At 48.3% G+C, this 16,464-nt stretch overlaps 1 protein-coding gene across 1 annotated transcript; it reads right to left on the bottom strand.

Moving 5' to 3' along the window:
• Positions 1-2,446: 2,446 nt before the first annotated feature.
• On the bottom strand, positions 2,447-12,988 carry REN (renin). The gene is made up of 9 exons (XM_006834217.1): positions 12,909-12,988; positions 9,750-9,900; positions 9,038-9,161; positions 8,344-8,462; positions 7,228-7,424; positions 4,935-5,054; positions 4,505-4,649; positions 4,176-4,274; positions 2,447-2,611 (listed from the first exon to the last, which is right to left on the bottom strand). Exons 1-9 carry the CDS (start codon positions 12,986-12,988, stop codon positions 2,447-2,449), a joined length of 1,200 nt encoding a protein of 399 aa, XP_006834280.1.
• Between the last annotated feature and the right edge of the window lie 3,476 nt (positions 12,989-16,464).

Below are 16,464 nucleotides of genomic sequence, written 5' to 3'. Positions count from 1 at the left end.
AGACCAGTTCTATCATGGCCCTACCTATAAAAGTGCCTTCAGAGAAAGGGTCCAGTTCTCTTCCCTCCACCCCCTACCCCCCACCCCTCCCCACCCCCGGTCCAGTTGCCCCTTTAGCTGATTCAAGAACTTCTCAACCACCAGCATCCTCTCATCATTGCCGTCCAGAATCGAGCAGGACTACTACAGTGATAGAAATGCTCACTGTTACTGCACTGTCTAAAGCAGTGGTCACTAGCCACATGTGACAGTTGAGCACATTTCTGTGGCTAGTATGGCATTTTATTTATTTCATTGTAAACAGCTGCATGTGGCTGGTGGTTCTCTTTTTTACTGTATAACATAGGAGGTGATGGGGTGCCTGCCCACTTAAGGTAATGGGGTCCCAGCATGCCAGAGCTGGAAAGGACACAGACTCCAGTCATTTTGTAGTAAAGGAAAAAATCCCAGACAAGGGGAAGGAATGTGGAGAATCAGTGGTGATACAAGACTAAGTCTAGTTGAGTCCAGGTTAAGGCTCAACTACACAAGGATGCTGTAGATGACTCTTTTTTTTTTTAATGTTTTATTTTGAATTATGTGATACTTTACATGGGAGAACATTAGCTTTACATTCATCCTATTGTATTTCGTTTCATTGCCATAGTTACAATCCCTCCATGCATCAACCAACCAAAGGGTATATATACCCTTCAAGCCTGCCCACTGTGGTCAGCACACAGCCCCTCTCCCTCTCAGGGTCTAAAGTCCCCAGCTGCTTCATCTCTCCACAGCATCTCTGCCTCCATCTCTGGCGTCACTGCTTCTCTGGGTAGGGTCCCGCTCTCCATTCTTCTCCCTCGATGGTCCCAGGAACCTCTGCTCCTAGACTGCAAAGTTAATCACTCCCCTCCTTGCTACAAAACATGTAGACGATTCTTGCCTGCAGGAATTGTACCCTTGAGAGGCCCCGTGATCCCACCCAATCCCAGGGTACAAGGTTTGCCTGGATCTGGTGGGGCTCAGTTCTGCATTTCACCTGGTTTGGTCAAAGGGGTTGAGCAGTTCTCTTGAAGAGGTACTGCTTCAGGGGGCTTCAGGAGGAAGTTTGCCTTTCATTTCCCAAGCTATACACTCTCGGAAGCCAGCCCAAGGGGCAAGAGTGGGAGAAGAGACTTCAGTGTAAAGAACCCCAGGTCCGTGAGATGGAAGATAGCAGAGTGTGCACACATGACCATGTACCAAGGTGTGTAAAGCACTGTACATGTGACCGTACCAACTGTGGTTAGGTAGAATGCCCCAGGACCAGAGTCAGACATGCTAAGTTTTCTAGTCTTGATTCTTCACTACTTCAATGAATGATCTTGAACAAATGCCTCCATTCTCTGGACTTCAGTTTCCCCACATATGAAATGGAAGGATTCGTCGGATCTCTGCTGTCCTGTGTGTGTGTGTGTTTTTAAGCAGGGCTTGGAACTATTTCAGCCTAGTTTAGTCATGGCCAATGATGCAATACTGGAATAGACCCAGATTTTTAAAATGTGGGTTAGCCAAGATGCTAACAAGAATGGGAAAAAATGGTTGGTCAAAGCTCTGCTAGAAACTTAATCTTCTTAGAAAACAGGGGTGGTGTGCGTGTTACATAACAACCAATCCCTTGACCAGGTTAAATCTAAAACAATGGTGCCCAGCTCAAAGAGCTGCTTTGAGTATGTGTCACTCTCCACAGTTCTGGAAGAATCCCATACTATATCTCAGGCTCCTGAAAGGGCTCACTGCGCCTCTTCCAAGTCTTCTGGTTAGCACTCCAGATAACTCAATTTTTAAAGCTGTGACTAATCTGGTTTGAACTCATTCATGGTCCTGGTTTTTAGGTGCTTGGTGCCTAAGGCTGTGTAATGGCTCTGTAGGGTGGAAATGAAGGTGGAGGGATTTGCAGCGGATGAGAAGAAGGATGGAGGGGAGTTTTGCAGGGCTGGTGATTTCAGCATTCAAAGCCTGAGCTGGGGGGCTAGTTCTCATGAGGTAGGAGCATCTTTTTTGCCCCCAGTCAGTCTACTGCTGAGGCATTAGCCTTGGTCCCCTAGGAGCTAGAGGGGCACAGAGCTGTCTCTGCAAACTTCCCAACCAGTTGTGTAAAAAACTCCCCCTGAGCCCTGCATGTGGGTTAATGTGTACAGTTTGTCAATCTGTGTTACATTCCTGTCCGCACATGATCACGCGGCTGCCCCTCCCTCTGTTCCAAACCCCAGTGAACTCAGATGCAACAGGGTTGCCAACGTGAAATCTTTACTCTGTCCTCAAAGCAGGGAAGGACTGGTGCTGGGGGCAGGGTAAGTGTCCAAGGGCAGTTCCATGCTCAGTGCCCTACATGAAGGTACAAGCCCAGGTGCATGATGTTCCCACAGAGTGCTCCCTAGCTCCAGGCTCGGGTTGAGGACAGGACCTGCCTGGACAGCAGAAGCCCTCAGAGGGCCAAGGCAAAGCCAATTCGATTGTTCCGCCGATCAAACTCTGTGTAGAACTTGCGGATAAAGCTGGCACCCAGCACCCAGAGGGGCCCAGTGGGCGGTGGGACGTCCAGACCATGGATGGCCAGTGTGCAAAGGTCTTCATCATTACTATCCAGGTCCTGGCAGGAAGCAGGAAGGTTTCCCTATTGCCCAGGGCACAACCATCTCCCTTCACCTTGCCTGACCCCAGCAGCCATTTTCAGCCACGCCCTCCCTCATCTCTCCCATTCATATCAGGCCTCCGTAACATTCTAACCATTCCAACCACTAACTCATCCCAGTTGCACCTCTGGGCAAACAATGCACCCAGCACAGTGCTCCCTTCTAGAATTTAGACTCTAGTATGGTTTGTAATCCTAGATAAGTGACCTAACTTCTCTAAGCCTATTGAGAAAGAAAGGTCTAGCAATCTACTTTGAAAAAGTCAGCTAATAAAAACCCCATAGATCTAGTCAGTTGCCATAATATAGTTCACAAAGCCAATCTCTCACATCCTTCTTTTGTGAGTAACGACTTGGATATTAAAAGCTCATGAGCAGTCATCTAAGGTGCAACTATTGGTCTCTCCATGTGCGGAGGAAAGAAGAGTGATGAAAATTGAAGATGCTTGGAATGAATTAGTCCAATGGACCAATGGAACAGTTGAACATCAGTCTCCATGACTCTGAGAACCATCAGAAGAATGAGAGGGTACCCGGCTACCACTACCAACCACACAGAAAGGGATCATATTAGAAGGTCCTGGATAGGAGAAAATGTGGAACAAAACTCAATTATGAAAAAGACTAGGCTTACTGGCCAGAAAGAGACTGGAGGAACCTGAGACTATAGTCCTTGGTCACCATTCAGGTCTGGAACTGAACTTACCCTCATGGCTCAATTTTCAGCCAAGTTATAGATAAGTGGATAGTGGGGGGACAACAACACTAGTAAGGGATGCTCTGGGCAACATTTACCTAAGGACAAAGTTCAGAAAAGTTGGGAAGGAGGGTGGCATACAAACAAGAATCACAGGAAGTGGAATATCTGAGGTTCCATGGAGAGGGTTGCAATCATTGAATTGAAACGGATTTGTTGTGATTTGTTGCTTGTAAAATTGATGATTTTGTCTGTAAGTTTTCACTGGATGCACAATAAAATGTTTAAAAAACAAACACCCGTATGTCAAATCGGTCTGATCCCATTGTGCATGTGTCACTATGAGTCAGGGTCTGGCTCTACAGTAGCTAACAAATTTATTGAGTATATAAAAGGGGGTAAGAAAATGCTCAATACTGAGTTACTAGGAACTAAGAAAATCAAGGTAAAGAGACAGGCACACTTGGCCACACATTGGAATCACCTAGAAATGAGGGGGGGGGGGGGCTTAAAAAACACCGACCCCAAAATGGACATCAGTAACTTAAAAGGTTAAGGAAAGAAACTTGGGGGACAGTGAATTCATGTTCATGGCGGAGGCGTTACTCAGAAAAGGAGGGTAAGAATGACTGCAATTTGAAGATTATAATCATTGTAAAATTGGTGTATGGTTTTGCTGTGCACATTATAAACACCAGCAATAAAAATAAATTATTAAAATAGAACACTGATCCCAGGTCCCACCCCCCAGAGGTTCTGATATAATATCAGTGGGATTTTGAAAATCTCCCCTGCCCACCCTCCCTCCCTGCAGCCCAGTCTCACCTGTAATACATAGTCTTCACTGGTGAGTGTGTAGGCTCTCCCTCCGAAGTGGAAGGAGATGTCGGGGAGAGTGGGCACCTGGTTACAGTTCACCACGTACTGTGGGGGAAGGAGCCCCTTTGAGTGCGGGAGGTCCCTCTGTCTGCAAACATGGCACTCTGTGCTTGTAGCCTGACCCCTAGAGGGATGGCTGGGTACAGTGCCCTCCCTCCCTGGGGAGGTGGATGACAGGTGAGGAGGGGAGGTTTGACATGGTCTCATTGGCACTTGATGCTGCCTGTGGTGACCAGGACCAGGTGGCACCCCCAGCTTCTGTGGGCATGGCTTACTTCATTGGTGATTAACTCCTTGGCCCCCAGAGTGTCCATGAGCAGCTTCAGGGAGCTGGTGGGTCCTGTGATGAAGGAAGCACCGGTATCCACCACGGCCATGCAGCCCTCCTCACAGAACAAAGTGGCAGACCTCACAGACACCCTGAGGGAAGCCATAGACAGAAGACTGAGGGGGCTCCACCATCTTTCCTGAGGAGGCCATGTTGGTAGTTGGGTAGCAGAATGCTGGTAGCAAAAGGAAGGGAGGTGCTGCCCCCCTCCCTCAGCATATGGCTCAGTGATCCTCCACATCCTCTCACTAGCCCACCTCCCCCTCTGTTCCTTATATCTGGGCAGAGCTGGCAGGGAACAGATGTTCAGGGGAGCGCAGGATGGTAGCCCAAGCGACAGCATTTGTAGAGAATGGGGAGGGCTGAGGTTTTCTGACCCCTTCATTTTGATCTGCCAGAGGCCATTCTTGCTGAGGCTGACGTAGTGGAAGTTCCCTTGGTAATATTGGGGGTCGCTGCCTCCTAGCACAATCTCACCTCCCAGCAAGTGGGAATTCCTAAAATGAAGATCAGAAGTTCTTAGAGACTATACCCACCAAGACCCAGCAAACCGACCAACAAGAGAAAGCTGGGCAAAGGTGCAGGCTGTAGAGGGAAGTGGTAAGGCTTGGAAGCTGCCATTACTAAGTATGCAAACTGACTGAGTTTCTTTCTCTTTCTCTTCCCTAATCCCAACCTGAGGCTTTTCTAGAATGGTCCAGCTGCACCCAATAAAGGATCCCTGCGGTCATGTGGACACAGTGAGTAGAATTACAAACAAGATGCAAATTGGCCCTCTTTCACTTAGGTTTGGGTTACTGCTGGTTGACCAGGTGTTTAGGAAGGGATTTTGGGAAGGCTTTCAGGTGAGGGTGGGGTGGAGGGCACAGAGAGGGCAGCGGGGTGAGGCAAAAAACTTCAGTGTCCAGTGGAGTCTGCGCCTGCTGAGGTGAGTTTTGGGTGGGGAAGATGTGTAACTCTGGGTTAGGTGCTCAGGGAGTTCTGGAGGGTCAAGGCCAGGTGTGTGTGTGGGGGTTCATCTCCTTACTTGAAATTTCTGTAGAAAAAGAGAAATAGTGTAAAGGAGGCCTTTGTTTCAGGTAAGCGTCAATTGCGGGCTGTTTAGCAGGGTGGGTATTAAGTCACTCTCATTAACCCGCCAGGCAATGCGGTCACTAGGAGGTGAACCCACTTCCCTGAAGTCACCCAGGTGGTGGTGAGTAGACTAGTTGGGGCTTCTAGTGCCCAACCCAAAGCTGATGCCCCTGGCTTTCTCCCAAGGTTCAGGAGCCACCTTAGACCTGAGATATAGAGCATGCATGTTCTAATGCTCCTAGAGGTGGCACATGGACATGCACATATGTACACATAGGAGTGCACATGGTATCTTGTTCTTGTTTACAAACTCAGTACACATGTGCTAGGAAATCTCTCCTACCCTTCTCCATGTGCAGCCCATCTCTCTGATGGTGCCTCTTTCTCTTCCCTTCGATAAAAGGAAGAGGCCAGCCCTCTTCTCAAGGAGGCTTGACTTTCTCTGTACATTTGGTCTTCTTTCCTCCCATGGTCTCCAGGCTCCTCTGCCCTCAGTTAGCGCTCCCATTTTCCATGTGTCCTTTTAAAACACCCACCCTTCCTTCCCCTGGCACTCTCTGGATTTCTCCCCACACCCCCACTCCCAATGCCTTCCCTGTTGAAGTAGCTTACATTGATAAACTGTCCAATTCCTGACATCTCATCTGCCTCTTAACCACTTACCAGCTGGCCTTGTCCTCACTACTCCTCTAAAATGGCTTTTCCCAAGATCCCCGCTGACTGCAGAGTTACCAATGATGCCCCTTTCTCAATGTCTCCCTTCCTGTCATCAAACCAGAGACTCCTCTCCATTTGACTTCTGAGGTTCCTCTAGACCCCTACTTACCCCCCTCTATCCTGATCCTTAGGATCCTCTGTCTCTAGCTAATATCATCTTCTTAAACTCAGGAGCTTGGAGCAGATCACAATCCTGCACAAAAGTTGATAACAGTTCCCCCAAGGCGTGTGGAACTGCGCAGGTCAACCTAGAATTGTCAAGTGTTTCCATGCATGCTTCTAACATGCTTCTCGTTGTAGTGTTTTGTGTCTTCCCTCTTAGACAGTAAGCTGTGTGGGACTATATTGTTCTCTGCTGTACCCCTAGAGTCTAGCACAGTGCCCTGTCCATACACCCAGTGTTTTCTCTTAATATCTATTGAATCAATATGTGAGCAAATAAATAAATGAAGGAATGAACCAATGAATGGTGTTGGCTATCTCCATGTGAGAGGAGTCATGGGCCCTCAAAGGAAGGTCCCCAGGGCACAGTGGCACTTACTTTTCATCACCCCCTGCCTGCATTCCCCTGTTGTTTCGGGTCAGTGCCACCCATAGAATTTCTGCAATGCTGAGAATGTTAGCGTCTGTGCTGTCCAATATGGCAGCCATGAGCCACTGTGGCCTCTGAGTCCTTGAAAGTTCTCTAGTGTGACTGAGGAATGGAATGCTTAACTTTATATTATTTTGATTAATTGAAATTTAAATGGTAGCTACTGTATTGATTAACCTCACCTAATTATGGACACATTACAATCATGGTCTAAACTCTCCTTCCATTCCCCAGCAATTCAGCATCCCTCCTCTCCCCACCTTGGTCCCTGGGGCCCCAGGTCCCACCTGCTGTAGTAGACAGAGAAGACATCCTCTTTTAGCACCCCCTGGGAGACAATGTTGTCAAAGACAGGGGTGACTCCACTGACAGCTTGTGCAGGGAAGCCCATGCCCAGAACTCCGTCAAACTTGGCCAGCATGAAGGGGATCACAGGCAACTCCGTGACTTCTCCAAATGTCTGTGTCACGGTGATTCCACCCATCTGTAGGAAGAAGGGCCATAGGAGACCAAGGGGCCAGGCTGGGCTTCTACACTGGGCACCTTGACTGAGGTAACAACGTGCTCCAGAATACAGTGATTTGGGGCAAGTCTAAAAAGATCATTTCATCAACCCCACACACATGGCCTCTCTCCCTATACACATCTCTACTGTGGGGCCCAAAGAGATCTGGGGTTGCCCAGTGAGTGCAAGGGACAGAGGTTGGGTAGATGGTACTGCTACAGTCATAGAAAAGATTCTAAGGATTTCCGTACCCCTCCATAGTGGCCCAGCTTTCCTGTCATGCCCTCCTGATTACAGGCTAAGGATTCTTCAGCACAACTAGGCCTGCCCTGCCTTTTACCTTTTACCTGCTTTCACAGACAAAGCAGGTGGAGAAGGCTCACACAGTCATTCCCTCTCAGGTTTCAAGTGCACCCCTCCCCTCACTCTAACACAGCAGGGGCTGGAGAAATTCCATTACAGGGAAGAGGGCAGACATGGGCCACACAGATAAGAAAACCAGGCCGTGGCCCTCAGCCTAAATCCTAATGTCAACTGTGGGCTTAAAACCTGTGTCTAACCCTAAAACTAACCATGACCATAAAGTCAAACTTCTGACCCAGACTCTGACCCTGGGTCCAGGGTCAGGGAAAGAGTCCAAGCAGGTTACCTAACTGGAGGCTGTGGGGCTTGGGACCGGCCTAACATGTATGTTAGAATCAAAAACCTCAGTAAATCACTCAAGGTGAGCCAGTAGCTTAGATTGCTGCACCCCAGGCTCCCGCTGCTTTGCAAATCCAGTTAGAAGTGGCAGAACAGATGTTCCTTAGCTCCTTAGTATGAGTCCTGGAGGGTCAGGAGAGCCCAACCTGAGGATCTGAAGGGCAGGGATCAGATGACCTGCGGTGGCTCCACTTACAGTTACTACGTCCTGGCTCAGGAAGCCGCTGACCTTCCCTGATCCATAGTTGATGGTGAATTCTGACCCGTTCTCCACATAGCTGGAGGATTCCGAGGAGTCATAGCGGTTGTGAGTCTCTGATAGAGGGACAAAAGTCTGTTCCAAAGAGGCCCAGCAGGAGGACTTTAAGGCCAGCCACAAAGAGGGTATGGCTGATGTGGTTGGGGACTTAGCTTGGGTGCAGAGATGGGCAGGCCCTGGGGTTAGGGGCTTGGAAAATGTGTTTCATCAATCTTGGGCTTTGTTTCTTGGGCTCCTGTTAGGCCCATATTCCTGAGTATTTGATCTCAGATGGAGCCTTTTAAATGGCTGTTAGCACTGGGAATAAGATTCTGGGAATAGAGGAGTACTCAGTAAGAGGGTGTTGACTAAGGATGGGAATGGAGAAGCCCAAGGGCCTGGGCTGGGTTGGAGAATACAGTTCTTGCTCAGTCTCAGAAAGACTGGGAAAAGGCTGAGGCTCCCAAAGCCTTTTTTGTTTTCCATATCAGGAAACTGTGAGACCTCTTCATCTCTCCTCCCAGGACCGCTGGGAGCAGAGGCAGAGAAGAAGCAGCTTAAATGGCAGCGGGAAGACTTTTAGCTAGACCTGAGGCAGGACTGCCCTAGTGGGGCAGGGTCAGGGGAGTGGGAGCAGAGATCTGGGTCTTACCACAGGCTGTGTAGAGAGGACTACACTTGCTGGAGGGCACCCAGAGGTTGGCTGAACCTGTGTCAAAGATGACTTTGAAGGTCTGCGGTGGGGTGCCAATGCCGACCTCACCATAGTACTGGGTCTGCAGAGGTGAAAGAAAAGAGGCACCTGGAAGGGCTTAGGAGCCTTGGTCCATGGGGGTATTGCCTGGCTCCAGCCTTGGACTTTAAAATGAGATGAAGCAGGTCTTAGAGCCTCTCTGGGTTTCCTTTTCCCAGCAGAGTCTGGGTGGGAAGCTCAGTTTGGTAGCTTCCCAGAAGTGGGACGCTCAATGAGTCAAGAAGGTAAAATAAAAACACTGGAAATGAAGCAGAAAGGTACCCCTCCCTGAAGCAGTAACTCAAGCTGTGCTGACTCAGACCACTGAAACCCCCACTAGCAAGCACACACCCCGGATTTCCCAGCCAATAGTGACACTTAGGTTTGAGACCAAGAGGCTGGATTTCTGAGTTCCAGATGTAACCCTGTCCCTGACTTGTCCCTGAGCTCCCTCCTGGACTTTGTGCTGCAAGCCTGCTACCTGTAAACTAGGAATTTTGTAAGGTGCTCATGTTCCTCAGCTAACTCTCAGTCAGATAGCTTGGAAAGAGTGGATCTTGCAGGAAAAGAAAATCAGGTCCAAGAGAGAGAGGATGCAGGGAGGGACCTCGGAGCTGAGGTAGGCACTCACATCCAGGTAATTGGTGAGGATCATGGGGGAGGTGCCATTGCCAACGGATACTCTCTTAGTGAACTGGCTCCACTGGGTGCTGAGTGTGGCCACATCCACGCCTCGGTCCTTCAGGCTTTCCCGGACTGAGGGCATTTTCTTGAGGATGATCCTGGCCCAAGGAAGCAAAAACAGAAGAGGTCTGTAGGCTCCCATGGAATCCCTGGGTGGTACAAACCCTTACCATGCTCAGCTGATAACAGAGACGCTGGAGGTTTAAGTTCACCCAGATGTACCTAGGAAGAAAGGCCTGGTGATCTATTGCCCAAGAAAAGCCACTGAAAATCCTCTAGAGCACAGTTCTATGCTAACACACAGAGGGATACTGTGAGTCAGAATCGACTTTTGCAACTTGTAGTTTTCTCCCATAATGGCAGAATCCCTGAGGCCGCCCCCTGCTAACTACCGTTAGCCTTACCCCAGGCTCCTAAGACTCACTCATGTTCCCTAATTGGCCACAAGTTAAATTTACAAGCCTCTATGAGTCACCTGAGCTGGTATTAACCCTCAACTAATGTCTTGGTGTTGGACTGTGGGTGCTGGACCGCAAGGTTGGTTTGAACCTCAAGGTCGATGGTTCAAGCTCACTCGCCACTCCTTGGAAATCCTACACAGGGTTGCTGTGAGTCAGAACTGAGTTGACAGCACTTAACAACGTCCTCCATCACTGCCATTTGTCCATTCATGATGCAGTCCATAGTCATGTGCTGGACACCTACACTGCCTGCATAGTGCTGCATACAAGAAATACAAAAATAGAGAAGATCTTCACTGCTTCCAGAGAGTTCCAGCAGATGTGAAACAGTTGTTGTTAAGTGCCATTGAGTTGATTCCAACCCATAGTGACCCTGTACAGGGTTTACGAGGAGCAACTGGTGAGTTTGAACCACCAACCTTACAGTTAATACCGACTTTTCAGTTTAGCACATTAAACACAGTGCCACACCAGGACTCCTGAGGAGGGAATAAACAATAAGTGACATCTCCAGCTTTGATGGCTGGGGTGTGCTGTCCTCCCTGAATGCTGGGCAGGAGGACTAGTACCACGTGGGGCCTGTAGGTGGCAGCAGATGCCTGCAGCAGCCAGCCAGGGCTCCAGGCGCCAGAGGGCAGGCTGCAGCCAGGATCTGAGATGAGGAGATGAAGTGGACCAATTAAACTGGGCTGGAGAGGGAGGTCAGCATCTCCGGAGAACCTGTGCACCTTGTCCTTGGAAATATGAGCCTGCGGCCTCGTCCCAGTCTCTCAGCTTCTTCTCCAAATACCTTCCTATCCATCACCTTTGGGAGGCAGAATTACAGAGACCTGGGGAACTCACAGCATACGTAGCAGCTACTGGGAGAGTGCAAAACACAGTGCACACCTGTAACCCTCACAACAACTGTGCACACTAACTATCCCACCTGATAGAGGAGACAATGAAGATTTGCAAGGAGGACGGTACTCAGAAGTGATGGGGCCAGGATTCAAAACAGCGGATACTATTTCTCATACGGAACCCCTGGGCTCTGGAATGAAGCCTATTTGCAAAAACCTTGAGGAAGATGTCCTCAAGGGGTGATGTGGGGTCCCAGGACTGAAGCCAATTTAACCTTGCAATAGGCTTTCCCCCTCCGTATGGAGACGCCTTCTGTCTTCTCAGCTACAAATCTTCCTTTTCTACCCACAACTCATCCCCCATTGTGCCCACAAACATGATTCTATTTTAATGCCTATCTGTCATCATAGTAGGACTCCTGGGGTAATGCTGTAGGATCAGCACTGGACTGGGAACCACAAGATCGGCGGTTCAAACCCACCAGCTGCTCCTTGGAAACCCTACACAGGGTCGAAACTGACTCAATGCCGTTATATTAACATGGAAATATAATGTTAATATATTTACGTATTAACATATTATTTATTATAATATTAACATATCATATTTATAATGCAGTTTACTATTGACAAAGTATTTCCAAAATTATGGTCTTATTTGCTTCCCAGTCATCCCAAGAGGTAAGTAGTTTTACTATGCCCATTTTACAGATGGGGGAAATGGAGGGTCAGAGAGGTATTACCCCAAGTAGCATACCTTTCCCATTGTTTACTCTGAATAGCCTCCCACCATGGGCCTTTATTTATGTATTTATTATAGTGAAATATACACAAGAAGCACTTACCATTTCAACCATTCTTACCTGTATTCTTCAGCGCTGTTAATTGCATTCATCTTGCTCTGCTGTCATCACCACTACCCTTTTTCAAAATTTGTGTAACCCTTAACAGAAACTCAGAGCCCAGTAAGCAGTAATGTCCCATTTCCCTTCCTTGAGGAGCCTGGGAATGCGGTGGAATGTGTTGGGTTGCTACTTCAATGTCACTGGATCAAACCCACCGGACACTCGGAGGGAGAAAGATAAGACTATCTTGGAAACCCTATGGAGCAGTTCTACTCTGTCCTATGTTGTTGTTAAGTGTTGTCAAGTAGGTTCTGAATCATAGCGACCCTGTATAGAATTTCTGAGGAGCAGCTGGTGAGTTTGAACCACTGACCTTGTGGTTCAAACTGACCTTGTGGCCCAGTGCTGTATCTTGGATGATGAGCACAATGACACACAGGGGCTCTGAATAGGGATCGAAAGACACCGCTTCTAGACCTGATTGTTGTTTTTAAGTGCCATCAAGTCCATTCCAACTCATAGCGACCCTGTATAGAGTTTCCGAGGTGTGGCAGGTTGATTTGAACTGCCGACCTGTGGTTAGCAGTCCAGTGCTGATCCTACAGCGCCACACCAGGTACTGACTGGTGGAGTCGGTTCTGACTCATAGCGACCCTGTACAGCGTTTCCGAGGCTGTAAATCTTTACAGGATTTTGCAGAAAGCCTCATCTTTCTCCCATGGAACAGCTGGTAGTTTTGAACTGCTGACCTTGCGGTTCTTAGCCCGATTCGTAACCACTATGCTACCAGAGTGCCACTCAACTATAGGCTGTGTGACTTTGGACAAGTCACTTGACCTCTCTGAATAGGACCAGACCTCCCTGCCCTGCTGGTTGTGAGGAATGATGATCTGAAAGCTAGAGGTATTAGAAAGGTGGGAACACCGCACCCCTGCCACCCCCTCTTTATCTGAGTTACCTTCTGAAGGTGCCAGAGTCAGCAGGGAGACCGGAGGTGCAGTAGCTACAGAGTGCCAGCAGGAGTCCCCAGCGAGCCATCCTGCTCTGTCCGTCCATGCTTCACCTTGTTTCTGGGTGCCCTCTGGGATCCACTGAAGTTTTGCGGCTGCGGGAGCCCTACTCTTTTTATACGCTCCCAACAGGAGATGGTTGTGCGCCTTTTTGCCCTGATTTATTACTTTGGGGCAGATGGCAGGGAAGCCAGTCATAAATTCCACCATGGGACCAAGCTAGGTGGGGGAAGGTTACAAAGGTTTCCGGATGTGAAGCAGAGGGTAGGATGAAGGAGGGCTGTGGGAAAGGAATGCAATGCCCAGTGACGCCAGCAGACCCCTACCTCGACCTGGCCCTGGGACCTCCGAGGGGCAGAGGCTGATGGGAAAGAGCACTGCTCAGGGACAAGGTCAGGGCTGGGACAGGTTCCCAAACCTAGGCTTCCAAATCCCCAATCCAGACTCCAGACTTTTTTTTTTTTCAGTTACTAATAAGGTTGTAATTCATTGCAGGAAAATTTTTATACAATTGTGCTTTCATATAATCTAAGAAATATTACATCTAAGCAATTTATAACTGTATTTATCCCATATTATCCCATAACTAAAATTAATAAACATGACTAAGGATTCTGTATGATTAGGTATGTGAGGGGGGACCATGAGGCAGGGAGGGAGGGACACCATGAGTTACCAAATTGGGTGAAACCAACTAACACTGCTTTGTTGTTGTTAAGTGCCTTCGAGTCGGTTCCAACCCATAGCGACCCTGAACAGGGTTTCCGAGGCTGTAAATCTTTATGGGAGCAGAAAGCCTCATCTTTCTCCCGCGGAGCAGCTAGTAGTTTCAAACTACTGACTTTGCGGTTGGCAGCCTGATTTGTAACCACTACGCTACCAGAGCAACACTGCTTAGAGTTTAGTTATTTCCCACTTGATGTGCCATGGGCTGTTGGTGCCTGGACACTTTTCAGCATCATCTGGGAGCTGATTGGAAATGCAGAATCTCTGATCTTAACTTACTGGCAAGAATTGGCACCAGAATCTGCATTTTAACAAGATTCCCAGGTGATCATATACACTTTAAAGGAGTACTGGTCTAGATGATTTCCTTTCATTATGATTTTACTTAAGAGCTTACCAAGAAGAATAGCTGTGACTGTTGAATTTGTATCAAGTTTTCAGTGGCATTCTAGTCAGCCACTGAAAAACGGTTTCCTTCTGTTTGTAGCTGACAGGCATGTCGGTATTCAGTTTCCTAATTCTGGATCAGCCCTGTGTCCAGGCACACAAAACCACCTCACCATCTCCATGCATTGTTGCTCTTTCTTTCCTCATTCCTGCCTCCCTGCTCCTCTGGAGGGCTAGGGCGGGATGTCCTCGGGCTTGATTTCCCAGTGCTAGGACTGTGAGCAGCAGGTTCTAAGAACACACCTGACTGCACTTTTACATCTACCCCAGACCCCTTTTTCCCTGTAAGTTGCTGTTAAGTGTCACTAGTTGGTTCCGACTCACAGTGGCCCTGTATAGGATTTCTGCAGAGCAGCTGGTGGGTTTGAACCGCTGACCTTGCACTTCAAATTACTTTGTGGTCTATTGCTTATCCAGAAAGTTCTAGATTGGCTCCCAGGAAAGGCCCATTAACTGATTCGTCTCTCTGCTGGTTGGAGGCCAGAGTCAAACTTTACTCCACTATCCCATCACCTTTGAATGTCCACAGGAGTAATCTCCATGAATCTGCCCTGTAACTCCAGGGGGCAAGTTGTGTTACTGCCCCATTTTACAGATGAGGAAAACCAATTTCTTTGGGAAATGGAATACTCCTTGAAAGGACAAGAGACTAGACAAACTGAGGAGGTTGTTGGCCAATTACAGAGCCCCCTGCTGAGAACCTGCAGCATTCACTATGACCAGAGGCTCAGGGGATCCCCTTTTCTCTCTGCTGATGGTTTTGAATCTTGTTTAAAAAATGGAGGCTGTTCTCACAACCACAGCTGACTGACCCAGGCTCTAGGCATCTGTGAAAGGACACTAGTCTTCTGTATTAATACAGTTTTCCCCAATGACTTCTTCCAGACCACACCTCAGTTTTTCCATCTAGTACCTGGGTGAATCCTTGTGGCTTGTTCCCTGCGCGGGGAGCCAGATCCTGCGGGTGTCCTGCCTCCAAGCCTCTGTTAGCAATGGTTGTTTATGGAAAGGGCACCCAGTGTAATGCTCTAGAAGTGGGGAGTTTTGGGGTGGGGCTCTGTTTACCTTCAGTTGACCTGGTTAATGGTGGGAGGAAAGGGGAGTCCTTCAAGGTCTTTGCAAGTTTCTGCAGATGAGGTGGGTGGGACAGCTAATCTTCCAACTTGTCCTCTTTTTCCTTGGCCCTGGTGTGATACTGTAGGATAAGCACTTAAGGTTGGCAGTTCAAACCCACCAGCCATTCCTTGAAAACCTTGTACAGGGTTGCTATGAGTCAGAACCAATTCGACAGTGCTAAGCAACAATGATAACTCTTTCTTAGGTCCCAGGTCTCTACCTTCTTTCCTCTCCCATGTAGCTTATCAACCAGCCTGGGGCAGCTCCCCAAGCACACACCAGCCCCTAAATCCCAGCATGGGTGAAACTGAATCAGCCTAGGATGGTTTCGCCCCGCCCTCCGCCTCCAGTTTCTCCTGCTCCTTCTTTAGGACCCAGTTCAAATGACACCAGCTCTTCCATGAAGGCCCCAACTCATCCTGCTGCAGGCTCCCACAGCATAGATCCAACTCCTAGCAGAGCCCTAAGCTCTGCAGTCACAATCAGCTGTCTCTTGCCCAGAGTAAATTAGTGCTCAGTGCCCATGAAATGATTGAGCTAACGAACTGTGAAAAGCAGGTGTTAGGGACCAGGGTCTATCACAAAATTGCTGTGTGATGTTGGACACAGCCTTGCCCTCTCTAAGCCTAAATATTCAAATCTCTACAATCAGGCAGCTAGCTAGACAGTCCATGAGGTGCCTTCCAGTTCAGGAACTCCAGCATTCTGAGTTCTGTGCCTTCAAAGTGCTGCTGTTCATGCCAACTGTGAGCAGTAAAGACTTCATTAGATAGGCTAATCTCTGTGACTGATGAATGTGCTCTGACTTCAGTGATGATCACATCTTCACCAAATGATAGGCCCTAGTGGTGAACTTTCAGGTACTGTGATTGGCAGTAGGGGGAATATTTAGGGGAGAAGATTTTTTTTTTTGCAGTCTCTCAAAGAAGAGTGGCTACCTTTTCAGAAGGAATGGTCATTTATTTGTTATATTTTATTGAGATATACGTGAAAGTCTACAAAGCAGACCAGTTTTCCATTCAACAACTTATACACAATTTGTTTCATCCCATCGAGTGCAATCCCCACAATGTAACTGCACTTACCCTGCTTCCTCCCTGAGCTTCCTGTTAACTTTCTTCCTTCTTCCCTAAGCTTTCTGAACTTTTATTAAGGTAAATGATGTCTTTTTGCTCTCAAATGGTTCATCATCTTAATGAGCGCTTGGCTTCCTAG

This window comes from Chrysochloris asiatica, unplaced genomic scaffold, assembly GCF_000296735.1.
Source record: "Chrysochloris asiatica unplaced genomic scaffold, ChrAsi1.0 scaffold00009, whole genome shotgun sequence".
NCBI lineage: Eukaryota > Metazoa > Chordata > Mammalia > Afrosoricida > Chrysochloridae > Chrysochloris > Chrysochloris asiatica.
This window is presented reverse-complemented; position numbering and strand designations above follow the sequence as displayed.